At 36.7% G+C, this 20,727-nt stretch overlaps 1 protein-coding gene and 1 pseudogene across 1 annotated transcript; one reads left to right on the top strand and one right to left on the bottom strand.

The window, feature by feature from the left end:
- The first annotated feature begins 1,175 nt into the window (after window positions 1-1,175).
- Window positions 1,176-3,577, top strand: LOC136222708 (receptor-like protein 13; annotated as a pseudogene).
- A 510-nt stretch (window positions 3,578-4,087) lies between these two features.
- On the bottom strand, window positions 4,088-19,779 carry LOC136222895 (uncharacterized). The gene is made up of 2 exons (XM_066010583.1): window positions 19,577-19,779; window positions 4,088-9,319 (listed from the first exon to the last, which is right to left on the bottom strand). Exon 2 carries the CDS (start codon window positions 9,245-9,247, stop codon window positions 8,324-8,326), a length of 924 nt encoding a protein of 307 aa, XP_065866655.1. The 5' UTR covers window positions 9,248-9,319; window positions 19,577-19,779; the 3' UTR covers window positions 4,088-8,323.
- Between the last annotated feature and the right edge of the window lie 948 nt (window positions 19,780-20,727).

The raw sequence follows: 20,727 nt of genomic DNA, 5'->3' as shown, positions 1-20,727 counted from the left end.
AGTATAAGTCAATGTAATTGTTAGAGTATAACTCAATGTAATTAATGAATAAGATGCCTAAGGCTGCTGAAGGGCTGTTGGGGCATGCTTAGGCTGCTAGTAGGGTCAGTATGTCTCCTTGACTGTAGGAGTAATATCAGGAGCTACTACTTGTATATATATTTGTGTATTGTTCCCAAGTAAAATATATCAATGTAGCATCTTACTCTACATGGTATCCCATGGATTTCTCTGTATTTTCATGGTCTGTTACATGGTATCAGAGCCTAAGGTCTAAGGTTTCTGAATTCTTTTTTCTGGGTAGTATTTCCAGAGTTGTGAAGTATTTCCAGAGTTGTGTTTCTGCAAGGATTCAATATTTTCTGGGTAGTATTTCCCAGGGTTCCATTTCTGTCAAGAGCTTGGGTCTCTTGAATACTCACTATTGGGACGTCATTCTATCTCACCACCCCTCTGGTTCATCCTCTCCGCTTCCGATCGTCGTTTCCTCACATTCCGGCCACCCTGTATCGTCGTCGCTGTAAGAAAAGTCCTCCTTACATGGGATCAGAGCCTTGTTTCGGCTTCTCTCTTGGGTTTTTGGATTAAGATTCCAGAATTTGTTTTCTGCCTTGTGAGCAGAATTTGTGGGTTTGTAATTTTGGGCTGTTTCTTTCAGCATTTCTATTTGCCTTGTGAGCAGAGTCTAATTTCACCTCAACGGATTGTCGTTGTTCCTCTTCTGCTGCCGTCGCCTCTCTGTTTCCGACCTTTCTGTCCGGTTAGTTTGCCGGTGAATCTCCTTTTATGCAACGTTGCTGGCAGCCTCTTACGGGTTGCTTCGACTGAGTTTTGCTTGTCTGTTTCCTACGAAGTTTGATGTTCCTCTGGCGTCTCTTCTGTTCGATCTGTTCTTCTAGGTTGTATCTCCCGAATTATGTTTTTATAATCCAAAGTATCTTGAGTTTCTTGTTTTGAGTTGTATCGTCTTAAGAGTATATTATAAGTATCTATAGCAAGCTGAGCATGATTAAAATCCATGCTTCAGCTTGAGGGGGAGTGTTAGAGTATAAGTCAATGTAATTGTTAGAGGTATAACTCAATGTAATTAATGAATAAGATGCCTAAGGCTGCTGAATGGCTGTTGGGGCATGCTTAGGCTGCTAGTAGGGTCTGTAGGAGTAATATCAGGAGCTACTACTTGTATATATATCTGTGTATTGTTCCCAAGTAAAATATATCAATGTAGCATCTTACTCTACATGGTATCTCATGGATTTCTCTGCATTTTCATGGTCTGTTACAATTTTCAAGTAATTTTTTTTTTGATATAATTGATTTTTCTAATTTTCACTTGTATTTATTTATTAGGACATATATTAAATAATGTTATCTCTTGTATTGCAGGTTTGTGTGGATTGAAGAGATCGGAACAATTATTCATGAGCAATACTTATTTGGGAGGAATCCTTCCTTCCTGCATAAATAACTTGACATCACTTAAATACTTAGACATCTCCTTCAACCAATTCACAGGCCATCTACCATTATCTTGGCTCTCTTCTCTTACATCCCTCATATACATTGATCTTAGCGCCAATCTGTTTGAGGGTTCATTCTCCTTCAACATCTTTTCTAACCATTCAAACCTTGAGTTTGTTCAATTTATAAGTGGAAACACCCAATTCAGTGTTGTCAATCATGACTTCTCTCCATCATTCCAGTTACAAGTTCTTGTGCTACAAAACTGTAATCTCGATCATATTCCCCACTTTCTTATTCGTCAGTCCGCGTTGAAAATGATTGACTTTTCGCACAACCGAATCAAAGGAAATTTCCCTAATTGGTTGCTTCAAAACAATACTAATCTTCAGCAGCTCATTTTTAAGAACAACTCTTTCAGTGGTCAATTGAGTTTCCCAACTTATTTTAATATTAGTTGGTTGGATGTCTCTGATAATATGTTCAATGGACAGTTTCAGGATTTTGGTGGATTAAAGTTTCCAAACTTGAAGTTTCTCAATTTATCCAGAAATAATTTCCAGGGCGATTTTGTTTTCTCACAGGAGGGAGAATGTAAATTGATAGGCCTGGATTTGTCTTACAATAATTTCTCTGGTGAAATAACTAAATTGGTGTCAAGTTGCATTTCCTTGAGAGTTGTTAAGTTATCTCATAACAATTTCCAGGGCAAAATATTCACTAGTGGATTTAACTTGACAGAATTATTTTCCCTGGAACTTAATGACAACAGATTCGTAGGAACTTTACCGATTTCACCAATCAATTTCGAGCGGCTGTTGATGTTAGATCTTAGCAGCAACAGCCTAGACGGAGAAATTCCGAGCTGGATTGGTAACATTACAAAATTAGGTTACCTGAAATTGCATAACAATTTTTTCCAAGGTTCAGTTTCATGCCAACTCTTTGCCCATGGATATGTAGACCTTTCTTACAACCGCCTTTCGGGATCCTTGCCGTCTTGTTTCGAGTTCAATTTACAATATTCACATTCAGTTTTAACTCAAGATCCATTGCATATAAATCTGCAAGGCAACAGCTTGACAGGATTCCTGAAGCCTTTCTCAATCTGTCTACCCTGTTGACATTAGACTTGAGTGATAACAGCTTGTCTGGTAGCATTCCTGAAGCGTTGGTCGCCCTTCCGAGTTTACGAGTTCTTCTGTTAGGAGGAAATCAATTCAAAGGCTTTGTCCCCAAATGGTTCTGTCAACTGAATAGCATCAGCTTAATGGATCTTTCAGGGAATTTCTTTTCTGGCTCCATACCTCATTGTTTCTACAATCTCTCATTCGGAACACAACAACTTCAAGGCACATTCAAAGTGCAGTATAGGGTGACAGCCGGCGGAGATCCAGGTTACACAGGATTGGGAAATGTTAACAATTTCTTCTATCTTGACATCTTTTTTGAGGAAGAAATTGAGTTTGTTACCAAACATAGAGCTGATACTTATAAAGGTGACATTCTCAACTACATGTCCGGATTAGACTTGTCGAGGAATAACTTTAAAGGCGAAATCGCGGATGATATAGGGAAGCTATCCCAGATTCATGCTTTGAACCTGTCATGGAATCAATTGACAGGCTCAATTCCTGCATCTTTTGCAAAGCTTTCCCAATTAGAGAGTTTGGACCTGTCTCACAATAGGCTGCGTGACAAAATTCCATCAGAATTGATAGGTTTGCATTTCCTCTCAGTGTTCTCTGTAGCTTACAATGATTTGTCAGGAAGGATACCGGACATGAAAGGCCAGTTTAGTACCTTCGACGAAAGCAGCTTCGAAGGAAACCCGTTACTCTGTGGAGTTCAGCTCGAGAAACGTTGCGACGGTGATCCTGAGTCACCGCCGGTGACATACGAAACAGATGAAAAATGGTATGAGATTGATGTTGTGGTCTTCTTTGCAAGCTTTTCGGTATCTTTTCTGTTGTTCTTCTTAGGAGTCATCACTGTTCTTTATGTCAATCCTTACTGGAGACACAAGCTGTTCTATCATACTGAAGAATTTATGTTTTCGTGCTATTACTTTGTGTATGATCATCTGTTCAAGTATGTCATTCGTCTGTATCGTTAATGTATATAGTTAGTCCAAGTTTTTGAATTCCTCTTTATCTTTATGGCATTATTAGTAATACAAGTTAAATTGGTGGTGCAGTTCGAGAAATTGTGTGTAAATTGGCCTAAATTCTATCATACTAATTATGACTTGCAGGTGTTTTGTATCACCACCTATTTCAGAACCATAAAACAGAAGATTAGATATTTGATATTTAACATTGAAAGATGTAAGACCTCTAAATTTGATATTTTAAAACCTGCATATGGCATAACATGTTGAATTCCTATTATTAGAGAACCCCAAAATAGAATGATTAACAGGATTCATGAATTCCTTTTGATATACAAATAGTCTAGTATGCTTCAGTAATTTGGATTTTAACAACTAATATATTCCTAGCAAATAATTGAAATAATCATATAAATGAACACAAAGAATCTTCAATACTTAATTTCTCACAGCTTTATCTTTTCCAAGTTCTTCAATCAAGGCCCATTTTGGCAAGGTCAAGCATTCTGCAGAGTGATAGCAGTAAATTTTTGTCCTATTTTAAAAGAAATTCAGCCACAAGAATATCTCACAGAGAAAAAATGGAAAGTTTCAAAACTTTTCATAGGAAGTTGAATTATCCTATTCCGAGCTCCTCAGATACCAAAATAAGAAAGAAAGGTAGAAACTGCCAAGATTTATCACAATATGCCCCCTTAGCCAACTAACCAGGTTCGTATCACCAAAACATTAACACATTTTAGAAGTACCATGAAAATACCTGAATTTTCATTTGACAGATGTCCGATGTTCCTTTTGTAGATTTTTAAAAAGAATCTACTCACGTATCGATTATATGTGCAATATTTGATCATATGCACATCATGGCATGCATTAAACTTCAAACTGCTAAAAAAATTTGGAACTTTGCTCATTTATTCATTCTATGTATCTTTTGTACTAGGGTTGAAGCTAAGTTTGAAAATAATTAGCAAGAATACAACTAACCATTTTAGCATTGTCCATATTAAACACCATGTTCTTTTAATGCTTCTGTCTTGAATTATTCTCATGCTAAAAATCTTCTTTGTTGGCATGACAAAAGACTTACTACTTAATTGTTTCTTCAAACTATTATTCTGAAAATATTTCCGTCAACAATCAACATGTCAACCACATAGAGCAATAAAATAATGAAATCATCGTTAAAGAATTTTTGAGCCAAAACACAATGATCTGAAATAGTCTTCTTGTATTCTTTCTCCCCACAAGTGACTCGGCCTTTTTGTACCACTACCTTGGAGTCTGCTTCAAGCCATAAAGATTCTTCTTTAGCTTGCAAACGTAATCGTTTTTTCCTTTCTTCTCGAAATCCTCTGGTTGCTCCATGTATATTTCTCGAAACCACCATGAAGGAACACACTATTTACATGCATCCATTTGTTCAACCACTAAGTCATGACTTTGATGCTAACCTAAGCATAGTACAAATGGATGTCATCTTCAGCCTGTGTGAGAAAATCTCATTAAAATTGATACCTTTTCTTTGACTATATCCGTCCACAATCAATTTGACTTTGAATCTTGGTTGCAAATTATTTTCTTCATTCTTGATCTTGAAGACCAACTCGTTCTTCAAAGCTTTCTTGCCTTAACGCAAGTTCACTAGCTCAAAGGTTTAATTCCCATGCAACGATTTTATCTCATCTTGCATGACATCGATCCACTTTTTCTTATGTTCGTCACCCATAACTTCTTCAAACTTTTCTAGTTCTCCCCCTTCGGTCACTATGGCATATTCATTTGGACAATATCCAGTAGAACTTTAAACAACTCTGCCAGATCTTGTTCGAATTGGAAAACCTTCTGAAATTGGTAGTTGATTGTGGACTTCTTCATCAACATTGTCTGGTTCGTTCTCAATGGGAACATCTTAATCAACTATTTTTAGATTTGATCATTCTGAATCTCTTCTCCAACCTTTCTTGGCACCATTGTTAGTGGAACTAGTTGTAGGTCGGTCGAGCTAGTGTGGAAACATATTTTCTAGACTTCACAATGTCTTCAATAGTTCGATCTTCAATAAAGATCGCATCACGACTTTTGATTAATTTATTGTGCACTGGATCATGAAATTCATCTTGGTCGTAGTCGATAAATACATATTATCATGTCTTAACATCAAGGTTGGATCTTTCATCCTGGCCAGGATATGCCTAGTATACACATTAAGTCCAACCACCAAACAATGTTAAGGTGTAACCATTACTCTTAACCCTTGGATTAAATGCACGATTGGTCATTGAACTTACATACTTGTCTCAAAATAGTCACACAAACTCAATTTGTCGCAATAAAATCACTCAACTTTGAATTTAATGGTTAAAAGGCATCAGAATGATAACATGGCAGGTACCCTTACCCTTTAAAAATCAATAAAAAAATATTACAAATTTAACAAAATATAAATTTAATAAATCATCCATCTAAAAATTGAACAAATTGAAACTTCATTAATAAGAATAAAGTAGCTTAATTGTATCACTAAATGGTTGAAGAACAAAAGGTTGGGGTTCAAATATCAAATTTTACCTCAAAAAAACAATAATATTTTTTTAATATATACAAGAGTTGTGACAGGTACCGGGTACACTGGTGGGTATTTCCATATCCGTCCTATTATCCTAATGGATAATGGTTTTGATCTCATACCCGTCCCATACTATTTTTTATACAAGGTACGTGTAGTCATATTTGGGTCGGGTAGTGTCGGGTACCCGCGGGTTCAGTACCCATTGACATCCCTACTCAAGGTGATCCCTGCTAATTGATATCAAGTCCTTCATGAGGCATGGCATTGTCACTCTCATCTAGTGCATGGGCCTTTCTTAATCTCTATGTGAATCGATAAGATCGAATGAGCAATAACTCTAATTGCCTTATTCGGTATTGCCACACACTTCTCAACTTCACTAATCAAGTGGCATGTGATATCTCCTCTCCCATAGGAGAGTAGAAATCCTACACTTGACACCTAGTCACTTGCCTATTTAAAAATGGTCTAAACATATTGTGTCTCATCTAGGCCCATAGCGACTTTGGATCCAAGGACTCATCTGTGAGTATTACATGAGAATCATCTATGACACTGTAACCATGATATGTTCTCATAGCGGATAAATCCAATGCTTACTATTTCATGTATGCCTTGACTGACATATAATGTCCATGACTGGTGAAATACCATCAACAGCCAACGCACATATTATCTTTGGTTCATCATCGTTCCCACGACGAGAGCAGACTAAGGATGTTTCAGAATAGTATTTTTATTGTCTAACAGTTTCACTTGCTCGGGTCCTCAACCCGTCAAACATGAGTACATAACTAATCTTGGATACTCTATAAGGTTGATTTGCATAAATGAATCAACAATGTAGATTGTTCCTTTACGATTAAGTGTACTATTAAGATTTCAATATCTTGGGACTAGGACATACATCAACACTCCTACCATCTGACCTAGTTGTCTCAAATTTGGATCCATGATGACGTTGTCATTTTCTGGCAGTGAATGAACCTCATGGGCTTTATTTTTTTGGATTGTTCTCCTCCACCATTTCATCTTTGTCATTATGCTCATCATACAATTGTAGTGACATGTTGTCCTCCTTATCGGAAAGTTCACCTCTCACCTTCGTGTCAGTGAACAATTGCTTCCTTATGTCACCTGTCTAGTAGCTCCACGATCCCTTAGCCCCAGTTTTACTCCATACGGTCACTAATAGTAGTTTGAAAGGAGAAGCCCTCAGCATAGTGTCATATGGCCACTCATTTAGGTCAATATCTTTCAGTAGGGCTTCATAGTCATCCTTGACATGGCCAATCTGACCCCACTAGTAACAAAGTTAATAGTTTCTTTTCTCATATTTGAAAGGTACACATATGATTTTACCTTTTACCACCTCCAACCTTAGATCCTTTGATCAATGGACGGTTTACATCGACACTTATCCTTTCTCTAGCATATGAATTCCAGTCGTCGATATACGAGCTTGGCATTCGTAGTGCCACAATCCCTAGCGAAAACTCTTATCTTTGTCTCTTTTGGACGAGAACTCACATAGGAACCTCTATTGCCTTACACGTCTTTGATATGGAAGCTCATGTTCAGTTTCCACGCGTACTATAGGGCTTGGGACATCACACAAAGGTTCAAAGGCTTATTGGACATTATACGTCTGATAATACATAGTTTCGTTTGGGAAACTGGGTCCGTTTGGAAACTCTTCAGATTAAGAGCCAAATCATCAGTTACATTAAGATTGAATTTTGAATGATATTAACATATTAGTTATGATTGGGTAACCATACAAAGGCCCAACAAAGTCGCCAGCTCAATTTCTCACCCAATTTTCCGTCTTCACTAGTTTTTTTTTTTTTTTTTTGAAACAAAGTAGGAATTCATTCATTGATCAAATCGGACGCGATAATTTCCTGCAGCCAAACCAGAGCAGAAAAGGACACAAAATCACTAGCATTGGACAAGGCATGCTGTGCAACGACATGGGCCTCCATGTTTGCTAGACGCGGGGAAAAAGACACTGTAAAGTCGTGTCGACTACTTAAGATAAGTTTACAGTCCTGAATAATTGAACCAAAAACAGAAAAATCTAACGCATCAGAATTGATGCTATTAACCACAAGCAAAGAGTCACTTTCAAAGCAAACATATATACAATTCAGCGCACCAAAACAGTGCTTCGCGGAGGGCTAGCGCTTCAGCCTCCCTGATATCGTCGATGAACGGGAACAGACGGTTCGACAAGCCATAAAGGATCCGTCGGAGGAATGGAGCAAGGCTCCTATCCCGCTACGGGCCTCATTTCTAAAAGAAGACGCATCACAATTACATTTTATGGTTCCGGACGGGGGCCGAATCCACCGCCTTTCACGTGTTTGAACCGCACCAGCAGCCGGCCCCGACAGTGAGGAAACAGCAGCGGTGTTAGCAATTGGCAGAGGCGGAGCCGTCACCGGAGGCACAAGTGCAGGCCGTATCTGTTCATTACGGACAGCAGCCAACCGCACACCATTTTCTATAATAGGACCGCGCAGTAGAGAGGGGGGAGCTGGAGCTTTAGTTTTTTCAAGGCGCCAGGCAGCAAGGTAGTTGGATGCTAAGGAGATCGCCACTTCAGGTAGTTGAAGTTTGCTGTCCCAGACAAGTTGGTTTCTTTGGTTCCAAATCACCCAAAGAGTCATCGCCAGCTTGGTTAGGTCCACTTCGTTGAGAGACACCATCACCTGCAAAATAGAACTCGTTAGGTAATCAAGTTGGAATACATCCGTATTGATCCCGGATAGGTTCCAACATTCCTGGACATAGATACACCTGATAAAGAGATGGTAGTCGTGCTCAATGTCAGTGTGACAGAACGGACAATGGGTCGGAATTGACATTCCCCTCCCTGCCAATCTTTGCCTTGTAGCCACACAGCCCGAGGCCAGCTTCCATACAAACATTTTGATTTTGGGAGGGATATTCAATTTCCATAACCTGCTCCATCCCGCATCAGGGATATCCCTGTTATACCCGTCACAAAGCACTCTGTATCCAGATTTGCTCGAATACATCCCATCTTTGGTGAAACTCCACATATACCCATCCTCAACATTTGTGCTAGGCAAGAGCATTCTACAAACAATGCGGGCATCCTCTACAGTTAACAGAGCCTCAATCTTACCTCTATCCCAGAGCTTCCTACCCTGCACAAAGAGGTCCACAACCTTAATATCACTGTGCTGCGCCCCATCATTCCTCAGCCACATTATTCAACCACTAGTTTCTTTCTTCATTAAAATTAGAATGATGAATATATATAAGAAAAAAAGGGGTTGAGATTAAGTGGGTTGTTAGCAAAATTAACGTAATAAATAGAGATTGTAGTCTTTTATTTTGGTTAGAATTTTAGTCCTATATGTAATCATATTGTCTTCCCTCCTTTGAGTTGAGTGTTCCAATTCCCATCTTTCTTTGTGGAGATACTAACTAATTATGACTCACCTACTCTTAACTATTTAATGATAATCCTATTCAGAAATTTGCAATTAGTTTGGATTAAATATTTACTTAAATCATTGACAGCTCTCTTTTTTTCTTTTTTTTGTTGGTAGAACGGAAAAAGCCCAAAAACAAAACAGAGAAAAAGCCCAGAAACATAACTAAATTAGGTAGAGACCAATCTCCTAGCTCAATCACCACTTCCATCTTTAAACAACATTTCTTGAACCCAGGTAGACTACACTTATGATAACCCAGCTTGTGAAATTCGATATCCAAATAGCTGTACAATTTCCTTGTCGGAAAGTATGAACAAATTTTGTTGGACTTAGACTTAGTCTTCAAAGTAGTAGCTATATATAATAGGAAATAGCTGTTATTTAATTTGTTAAATAAGCTTGCTTTTAGGAGCTGATTTGTTTAGAGCTGTTTAGATAATAGCTTCCCTTTATCTCGTTGTTTTCTGTTTTGTAAAGCTCTATAAGAGTTTCAGTTGTCATTCTATTCAATTACAAGTATTATCAGTTCCTTTATCTGGTATCAGAGCCATAATAGAAAAACACTGAGAGCAGGGGAGATAAACTTGTGAGAGTGTTTGAGAGGAAAAACACAAAAATGGCAGCAGACTCAGGAAGCTTCACAACACCCTGTGTTCCAAAATTCGACGGAGACTACGATCACTGGAGCTTGATTATGGAGAATCTCTTGCGTTCGAAAGAATATTGGTGTGTGATTCAATCTGGTTTCGAAGAACCAAAGGGGAACGAAGTCATAAACACAGCGCAACAGGAGTCAATCGATGAAGCGAGACTCAAGGATCTCAAAGCAAAGAATTACCTCTTTCAATCCATTGATAAGAGTATTCTGAAAACTATCACCAAGAAGGAGACGGCCAAACAATTGTGGGACTCAATGAAAGTCAAGTACCAAGGAAGTGCTAGAGTGAAGAGGGCTCAACTTCAACGACTTCGTAGAACTTTTGAAACACTTGAGATGAAGACGGGAGAAGGCGTATCTGAATATTTTGCAAGAGTCATGTCTACTGCTAATGATATGAGGAATTGTGGGGAAGATATGAGTGATGTAAAAATCGTTGAGAAAATACTTCGAAGTCTTACAGACAAGTTCAACTTCGTAGTATGTTCAATTGAGGAGTCCAAGGATATTGACAGCCTCACAGTAGACGAATTACAAGCATCATTGCTTGTACATGAACAAAAAGTGATTGATAAGAGGATTGAAGAGCAAGTTCTGCAGGTAGAGAATGAGCCAAGAAGAACACAAGGAAGAGGTCGAGGTACATTTCAGAGAGGAAGAAGTCCATCTAGAGGACGAGGAAGAGCTAGGCCCTTTGTCAATAGGGCTGCCATTAGTTGCTTTCGATGTGGAAAGCAGGGACATTATCAATTTGAATGCACTAGTGCAGAAAGAGGAGTCGTCAACTATGCTGAATTTGACGAGGAGGAAGAATTACTCTTGATGGCGCATACAGAAATCAGCAAGGCTGCAGGAAAGGGCATTTGGTTTCTCGATTCCGGATGTTCAAATCAAATGACAGGAGACAAAACCTGGTTTGTTGAGCTCGATGAAAGTTTCAAACACTCTGTCAGATTGGGAAATGGCATGAAAATGGCAGTTGAAGGAAAAGGAAGTGTCAGATTTGAAGTGGAAGATATCACACAAACTGTGTCAAATGTGTATTATGTTCCAAATCTCACCAACAACTTGCTAAGCATAGGCCAGCTACAGGAGAAGAAATTAGTGATTCTAATTAAAGAAGGTACCTGCAAAGTTTATCATCCGCAAAGGGGTTTGATAATAAACACGCCAATGACCGTAAATCGTATGTTCTTAATCTATGCAATGATGAAGCCACTATCTGACAATTGTTTGAAGATGGAGGGAGAAAACTTTGAGACTCTTTGGCACAAGAGATATGGACACTTAAACCACAAGTCCATTCAGATTATGCAGCAGAAACAAATGGTGAAAGGGCTCCCAAAATTGAAAGAAGCAGAAAAATTTTGCCAAGTATGCAACGTGGGAAAGCAGCAGCGACACAAATTTCCAAAGAAAAGCAAATGGAGGGCATCAGAAAAATTGCAATTAATTCATGGAGACCTCTGTGGACCAATCACCCCAGTCTCCCATAGTGGTAAAAGGTACTTGTTGGTTCTTGTAGATGATTTCTCTCAGAAAACATGGATCTACTTTCTTGCAGATAAAGCTGAAACATTTGAAACATTCAAAGTCTTCAAAAGTTTTATTGAAAAGGAAGCAAAGACGGCCATTTGCGGATTAAGAACCGACAGGGGAGGAGAATTCACTTCAAATGAATTCAACAAATTTTGCAAGGACAATGGCATAAGGCGTCAACTAACAGCAGCTTATACTCCACAGCAAAACGGAGTCGCCGAAAGAAGAAATCGGACAATTATGAACATGGTACGTTGTTTATTGTCTGAGAAGGGGATGCCAAAATCATTCTGGCCGGAGGCAGCTAGATGGACAGCTCATGTTTTAAACCGTAGTTACACAAAAGCAGTCAAGAGTATGGTACCTGAGGAGAGATGGACAGGCCTAAAACCAAATGTAGAATATTTCAGAGTGTTCGGTTCGATTGCACATGTACACATTCCTCAACAGAAGAGAATTAAGCTTGATGATCGAAGTCACAAATGCATTTTCCTTGGAGTTAGTGACGAATCCAAGGCCTATCGCATGTACGATCCGATAACAAAGAAAATAATTATAAGCAGAGATGTTTTGTTTGAAGAAGGTGAAAAATGGAATTGGAACCTGAGTCCAGCAGAAGCTGATCAGAATGTTTTAGCTTGGGGAGATGACGATGAGAGGACTACAGAGGAGTCAGAAGAGAGTGAAGAAGAGTCTGATGGAGGAGCAGAAAACAACTCAGAAGAAGTCCTAGAAACCGAGGAGTCCTCACCAGAAATTACACAGCAGGCAAGGAGAAGAAGAGAGCCTGTTTGGATGCGTGACTATGAATCTGGTGAACAATTGTCTGAAGAAGGAGAATCTGAAGAAAGCTTAGCCTTTCAAGTCTCTCACGATGATCCAATAACCTTTGAGGAAGCAGTGAAGGAAGAAAAATGGCAGGAGGCCATGAAACTTGAAATTCAAGCCATTGAAAGAAATCAGACCTGGGAGCTTGTGTCATTGCCATATAAAGCGAAGAAAATTGGCGTCAAATTGGTTTTTAAAACGAAAGTAAATGAAGAAGGCAAGGTGGATAAATATAAAGGTCGACTCGTCGCCAAAGGATACTCTCCAAAGGTCGGAGTGGATTACAATGAAGTGTTTGCACCTGTAGCTCGATGGGATACAATTAGAATCTTATTGGCTTTTGCAGCTCAACGAGGTTGGTGCATCTATCAACTTGACGTTAAGAGTGCCTTCCTGTATAGTGAATTAAAGGAGGAGGTTTATGTTGAACAACCGAAAGGTTTTATCAAAAAGGGAGAAGAAGACAAAGTGTATCGGCTTAAGAAAGCTCTCTACGGCTTAAAACAAGCTCCAAGGGCCTGGTTCAGCAAAATCGAGAGTTATTTCAAAAGGGAAGGCTTTGAGAAAAGCAACTATGATCACACCTTGTTCCTGAAAAGGAATGGAGATAAATTGTTGCTAATAAGTCTTTATGTTGATGATCTGATTTATACAGGAAATGATGATCACATGTGCACAGAATTCAAGTCTTCAATGCAGAAGGAGTTCGACATGACAGACTTGGGAAAGATGAAGTTCTTCCTTGGAGTTGAAGTCCATCAAAACAAAGAAGGCATTCACTTATGCCAAAAGAAGTATGCAAAAGAAGTCCTTGAAAGGTTCAATATGTGGAATTGCAATACTGTAAAGAATCCCATCGTTCCTGGCACTGTCTTATAAAAAATAGGCAGCAAAAATGTTGATGCGACACTATATAAGCAGCTAGTTGGATGCTTAATGTACTTAACGGTAACTCGTCCTGACTTAATGTTTGTGGTATGCTTAATCTCTCGTTATATGGCTGATCCTAAAGAAGAACATATGATGATTGCTAAGAGGGTACTAAGATATTTGAAAGGCACACTAGACTTTGGAGTATTTTACAAAAGAAGCTCAAATATGACTCTGCTGGGATACACAGATAGTTATTATGCAGGAGAGGAGAAAGACAAAAATCTGCTGGCATATACAGACAGTGATTATGCGCGAGATGTAGACGATAGAAAAAGCACTCCAGGCTATGTTTTCCTCTTAAGCGGAGCTGCAATATGCTGGAGTTCAAGGAAGCAGGGAATTGTTACTCTATCATCTACAGAGGCTGAGTATGTGGCGGCTACTTCTTGTGCGTGTCATGGAGTCTGGTTGAATGGAATTTTGAAAGAATTGGGACTCAAGGAATGTGAGTGCATTGATATTATGTGTGATAACAGTTCAACAATAAAGCTATCAAAGAATCCAGTTATGCATCGAAGGACAAAACACATTGATGTCAGATTTCATTATTTGCGCAATCTGTCAATTGATGGAATTGTGAAATTAGTCTTTTGTGGTACTGAAGATCAAGTGGCAGACATCATGACTAAACCCATTAAGTTGGATCAATTTGTGAAACTCAGAAGCTTGCTTGGTGTTAGACGGCTTGAGGAAATAAACTGATGTTGTTCAAGCATGTTTCAGTTTAAGGGGAGAAATTTGTTGGACTTAGACTTAGTCTTCAACGTAGTAGCTATATAATAGGAAATAGCTGTTATTTAATTTGTTAAATAAGCTTGCTTTTAGGAGCTGATTTGTTTAGAGCTGTTTAGATAATAGCTTCCCTTTATCTCGTTATTTTCTGTTTTGTAAAGCTCTATAAGAGTTTCAGTTGTCATTCTATTCAATTACAAGTATTATCAGTTCCTTTAAATTTAGCATCTTAATTGTCCAAGAATTACGAGCTTCATTTTGCCTTTAATTGCCCTCAAATTATAATCATAGCACGTTTTCTTATATAATCCAAACTAATCATATTTAAACATTTTAATAATATATCAATTAAAGTTGTTTGAGTGGTTAAGAGTTTTAAGTCGTTTAAGCTATAAATCGATTTCGAGTCGCACCATACGTAGAAAGTTTTAATTGGAAGGGGATTCACTTAAAAAGTATCCAACGATCCTCGAACTGAAAAATAAAATAAACTATAAAAAGACATTTTAATAATACAATAATTACGCAAAAGACTTTAAGAAGTTAATATATATGTCCACAAAAGTATAACTTCAAGTTTACATGTTGTTGCATCATGGCCTACAAGTTAAGTTAAAGATACTCATTATTCACTTTTAACTCAAAACTGAACTAAACACTAGTTTATATAAATTAGGGGTAAATTAAATTATGACCCCTCAACCTTGTTATTACTTTGGGTAAATTCCAAAAACAACCCATGTGGTTTGATGTTGTTCAAAAAAAACCCTTGTGGTTTGTTATTACCAAAAAAAAAAAGACTGTGGTTTGCGCCGTTACCCAAAATGCTGACGTGGCACAGGGGTAAGGTTGGAAATTTTTTTTTTTATTTTTCTTTTTTTATTATTTATTTTTTTATTTTTTCTTTTTCTTTTCCTTTCCCTTCTCCCTTCTTCTCCCTTCTCTCCTCCTCCTTCTTCTTCTTCTTCTTTTTTTAAATTTTTGAAATTTATTTTTTTTTAAATTTTTCTTTTTCTTTTTCTTCTTTTCCTTTCCCTTCTTCTTCCTTCTCTCCTCCTTCTTCTTCTTTCTTCTTCCTTTTTCTTCTTCCTCCTTCTTCTTCTTTCTTCTTCCTCCTTCTTCTTCTTCTTTTTTTCTATTCTTTTTTTTAAAATCCCTTACTCGAAGAAATTTGGAATTTTCCCGAAATCTGGAATTTCCAGATTTCTGGAAAATTTCCAGATTTCCGAAGAAATCTGGAAATTCCGAAACTTAAAAAAAAAGAAAAAAATAAAGGAAGAAGAAGAGGGATGAAGAAGAAGAAGAATGGAGGAGGGGAGAAGAAGGAAGAAGAAGAAGAAGAAGAAGAAGAAGAAGAAGAAGGAGAGAAAGAGGAGAAGAAGAAGGAGGAGGAGGAGGAGGAGGAGGAGGAGAAGAAGAAGAAAAAGAAAAATTAAAAAAAACAAAATTTCAGAAATTTAAAAAAAAAAAGAAGAAGAAGAGAAGAAGAAGAAGAAGAAGAAGGAGAAGAGAAGGAAGAAGGAGGAGGAGAGAAGGGAGAAGAAGGGAGAAGGAGAAGAGAAGGAAGAAGGAGGAGGAGAGAAGGAAGAAGAAGGGAGAAGAAAAAGAAAAAGAAAACGAAAAAAGAAAAATTAAAAAAAAATAAAAAAATCGAATTTCCAACCTTACCCCTGTGCCACGTCAGCATTTTAACACCGTTAAGCCCTTTTCCGTTTTTTGGGTAACGGCGCAAACCACAGTCCTTTTTTTTGGTAATAACAAACCACAGGGGTTTTTTTTGAACAACATCAAACCACATGGGTTGTTTTTGGAATTTACCCTATTACTTTTTCTTTTATCATGGTCTCTAAATTTTTAAATTGAATATAATGATCTATGAATTTGGCACTTTACTAACATAGTGATCCTTGAAGTTTATAGTTTACTAACATACAAGCAATGGTGGAGCCATGACCTAAATGTCGGGACTAAACCGTGTAATAAATAAATAAATGTTACTTCAACACATTTATAAGAATAAGGATTAATTATAAGTTGATGTCATGTGGTTACATGGATTTGTAGATGGGTACATGTTGTATTTTTCTTTACAAACCTATAATTCTGAAAATTTTCATTTCGAGAGCTTCTTAGAAAGAGGCTATCAATGATGAAATGGATTCATTGATATCAAACAGTATTTGGTATACTACAGATTTGCCTCCGGGGTTCAAAACTGTTGGATGCAAATGGGTATTTAGGTTTAAGTGTAATAGAGATGGATCTATGAATTCTTTCAAATCTATATTGGTAACACAAGGCTTTACTCAAAAAGATGGGGTGGATTATTTTGACACTTATACACATGTGTCTAGAATTACATCCATTAGAATACTTATGGCTTTAGCCTCTATTTTTGGACTATATGTACACCAAATGGATGTAAAGACGGCTTTTCTAAATGAGGATTTAGAAGAAGAAGTGTACATGAAACAACCTAGAGGGCTTTGTGCTACCTGTGAATAAAAATAAAGTTTGCAAATTGGTTAAATCTTTGTATGAATTAAAACAAGCGGCTAAACAATGACACAAAAAATTTGATTCTGGTATTTTATTATATGTTTTGACTTATAACTCAGTCGATAGGTGTATTTACTCTAAGTTTACAAAAGATTATGGTGTCATCATATGTTTATATATTGATGACATGTTAATCTTTGGAACCAATATGAAAGGAATTGATGAGACTAAGAAATATTTGACTTCATGTTTTAAAATGAAAGATTTAAATGAAGTTGATATTATCTTAGATATCAAGGCTATAAAACATAGTGGGGGTTTTGCGTTGAGTAAATCTTATTATATTGAAAAAGTGTTTAATAAATTCCAGCACTTAAAGTTTAAAGAGGTTAACTCCCCTTATGATTCATCTTGTAAACTTAGTAAAAAAGGAATGAAGAGGTATTGCTCAGCGTGAGTATGAAAGTGCAATAGGAAGTATGATGTATGCATCGCATAGTACTAGACCAGATATTGCATTTGTCGTTTGCAAACTTTCAAGATTTACGTGTAATCCTGGTCGTGAACATTGGAAAGCAATTGGTAGGGTTTTAGGTTACTTAAAAAGAACAAAAAAAACTTAGGTTGTATTATAATAAATTTCCAGCAGTTTTTTAAGGTTATTCAGATGCTAGTTGGATAACTAGTATCAGTGATAGTAAGTTCACAAGTGGTTGGATTTTTATGCTTGGTGGATGAGCTATTTCTTGGGCTTCAAAGAAACAAACTTGTATTACTCATTCCACAATGGATGCTGAATTTTTTGCCTTAGCAGCAGCAGGAAAAGAAGCTGAATGACTGAGAAATATGCTATTAGATATTAAGTTGTGGCCACAACCGATGTCAGCTATTTCTTTGAACTTCGATAGTGAAGCTACTTTGTCTAGAGCTTATAACAAAATATATAATGGAAAGCATAGACATATTAGCTTAAGACATTCATATGTACGACAGTTAATATTAGATGAGATTATAACTATTGTATATGTTAAGTCTTGTAATAATTTGGCAGATCCTTTCACGAAAGGACTTCCAATGGACGTAGCATCTAAAATATCCAAAGAGATTGGTTTAAGACCTATATGATTACATCAGCAACAACAGAAACCCAACATATGTATAATACTACCACTATGTAAAGGTTCAATGTGGTAAAAACACGTTGTTGATAACTGATTGATATACGATCTGTTATAAAAAAAAATTTAGCTAGTATATGATCATTAGGTTGAGTATTAGACTCTTAATGAAGGTTCATGTGTTGTATTTGAACTTCACCTATATGGACATAAGGAGCGGTGCCGCTCCTAATGGAAGTGGTCTATTTTTATAAGTGTCCATGAAGTCTAGGATGAGCACATAGCCATAATAGTGCTACCATTGCTATGAATGTACATTTATATAGAAGTTATGTGTGTGATACTTCCGGCATTACAAAAGAGATTATGGCTCAAAAGCGGCAAGCCACCATTAATCTCGTTTTTCCTTGAAGGATTACATTAAGTGGAGGTCCAAATCACAAAAAAATACCTACATTCATGCATAACTCTATTGAGATTTGTTTAAACACCAATATGTAAAGGCTAAGTGGGAATTGTTGGATATTAGTCTTTAATATTGGTGTTGTGGGAATTGCACATGGAAAGAATAAGAAGGAAATTTTGTAGTTTATATTGTCTGGGACCATTTGTTAGTTTCTGCTAATTTTTGGATAAGATTAAAAAGTTTTTTAACTGTAACTTTTTGGTTATAAATATCTTTAATCCTTCATATTTCTTTATTTACTATTTTTATTTTTCATATACCTAAAATTAATGGAATTGCTATCATTAATTTCATGTTAGGAAAATCCAAGAAAAAACATAGTCAGAAACTCAATAGCAATTGATAGTGAGAGCTAATATATTTTTTTAATGAGAATGACAAAATTGTCTAAATGGGAACAGTGATAAATGATTAAGGGACGATGAATAGCAAACTCCACTTCTAAATGGTTAGTTAGTTTGACTTAAATATGATATGAAGAAACTTACTCTACTTTATATTTGAATGGAGAAACAATGAAAAAGTGATGAAGAAAACTAGCCTCCGCATAAGGAGTAGTAAAACAAAGAAACTGGACCTTAACATGGGTCGGGTTCGGACCGGCCTGTCGGGCTTGTGATCAAATCTGATAAGCCCAGTCCAAGCCCACACTAATATAGTCGGGCTCAGGTTCGGACGGGCTCGGCCCTAAAAAAGGAATCCCAAGTCCGTCCGCTCAAGCCCATAAAATCATCAACAAAATATAAAGGATTTATTAGTACACACCAAATAGAACAGCACTATCAACATATGGAAATTTCCTGTGCATCTGATTTTAATTATAGATCAACTAGAAATTAACCACAAGCACAAAATAGAACACACTATCAAATTTCCAAATTCCAATCTCATCATACTGTGTATGATTTACAATTTCACGGCTTCATCTAAAATATCATTCAACATTTTAAAATTAAGAAAGTTCAAACATACATCTGCATAAGAGCAAAACAGAGTTTAGAAAATTCAATATTCCCAAATCGTACACAACAACACAGAGTTTAGAAAACTCAAAATTCCCAAATTGTACACAACACAACACAACTCAACTCATTGAATGAAGAAATAAATAATTAAGAAACATCAATTAATTAACTTCAAGAATCAGAAGATAAAATCAAGGTCGAAATAGAAAGAAAGCAATAACTCACATATACTTCTCGCACGCGGTTGAGGGGCGGTTGAGGGGAGGGGAGCGATATGCCGGTCGGTTGAGGGGCGGCGATCCGTTGTTGAGGAGGGGCGGCGGTCGGTTGTAAAGTGGAGGGGCGGCGGTGTTGAGGAGGGGAGATGAGATGAGAGAGTCGATCTTTTGGTTTTGTGAATGAGGGAGGCGCTGTTGTAGGGTTTTTAAGCAAACTAATTGTAAATTGTAAATACTGATTACTTGTTAATTATCTATAAATTTATATATGTAGGGTTTTTATGGACTCATTTAATTTATATAATTATATATATATATATATAACGGGACGGGCTGGGTCTCCCGGGTGTTTACATAGCCCAGGCCCGCCCATTTACTAGGCGGGCTTAATCGGACTTGGACCGGACCGGGTCTGATACTAATTTTATGTGTCCAGGCCCGGCTAAATGGGCCTGGGCTCGGCCGGGCGGACGGGCTCATCGGCCCATGACGAGGGTGAAAAGAAACTAACATCCTAGTTCACAAAAACCCTTGTGATAATATATGGTTTAGTTTTTGTATTTTAATAATTTATTATTTACGTTTTACTTTTTATTCTATTTAAAAATTTAATCCTTCAAATATTTAAATTATTAAGTCATTTATAAAAGATCAAACTGTTAAATAGAGCGAAATTTACGTAACTTTAGAGATTTGGACTAGTCAAACCTCTATTACAGGTGTTTGGTGAAAAGATATTTCAAATAATTTATTGAATAGAAAAACTAATTTTGAAAAAGTTTGGTTTACAAGCTATTTTCAATTAGCTTATTGTTTTATCTCAATGACATTTTTCTCTATAATTACCATTTAACTTCAAATAAAGACTTTATCATTTCTTTAATGTCATTTTATAAAAATAACTATTATTAATAATAAGTTAAGTTTTACCAAATAAGTTAGCTAATAAAAAAAAGAAAATTAATTAACAATAGTATTTGACAAATAGAACAATATATTATTAAAATATTAGAATTGAAAATGTGTTAATAGGTTAAAAAAAAAAAAAAAAAAGAGAAAGAAAATGTGTTAAAAAAAAAGATGTAACGAGAATTAACTTATTTATAAAAGAAATCCAAAAACGACCTGAAACAAAGGGCTCGCCCTTGTTTTGATTCT

The sequence above is a fragment of the Euphorbia lathyris genome, chromosome 3 (genome assembly GCF_963576675.1).
Source record: "Euphorbia lathyris chromosome 3, ddEupLath1.1, whole genome shotgun sequence".
Taxonomy (NCBI): Eukaryota; Viridiplantae; Streptophyta; class Magnoliopsida; order Malpighiales; family Euphorbiaceae; genus Euphorbia; species Euphorbia lathyris.
Note: the sequence above shows the minus strand (reverse complement) of the source record. Positions and strands in the feature narration are given on the sequence as shown.

What these genes read in the sequence shown, in the direction of transcription:
- LOC136222895 (XM_066010583.1), bottom strand. Translation starts at nt 9,247, where the DNA reads ATGCTCTTGCCTAGCACAAATGTTGAGGATGGGTATATGTGGAGTTTC.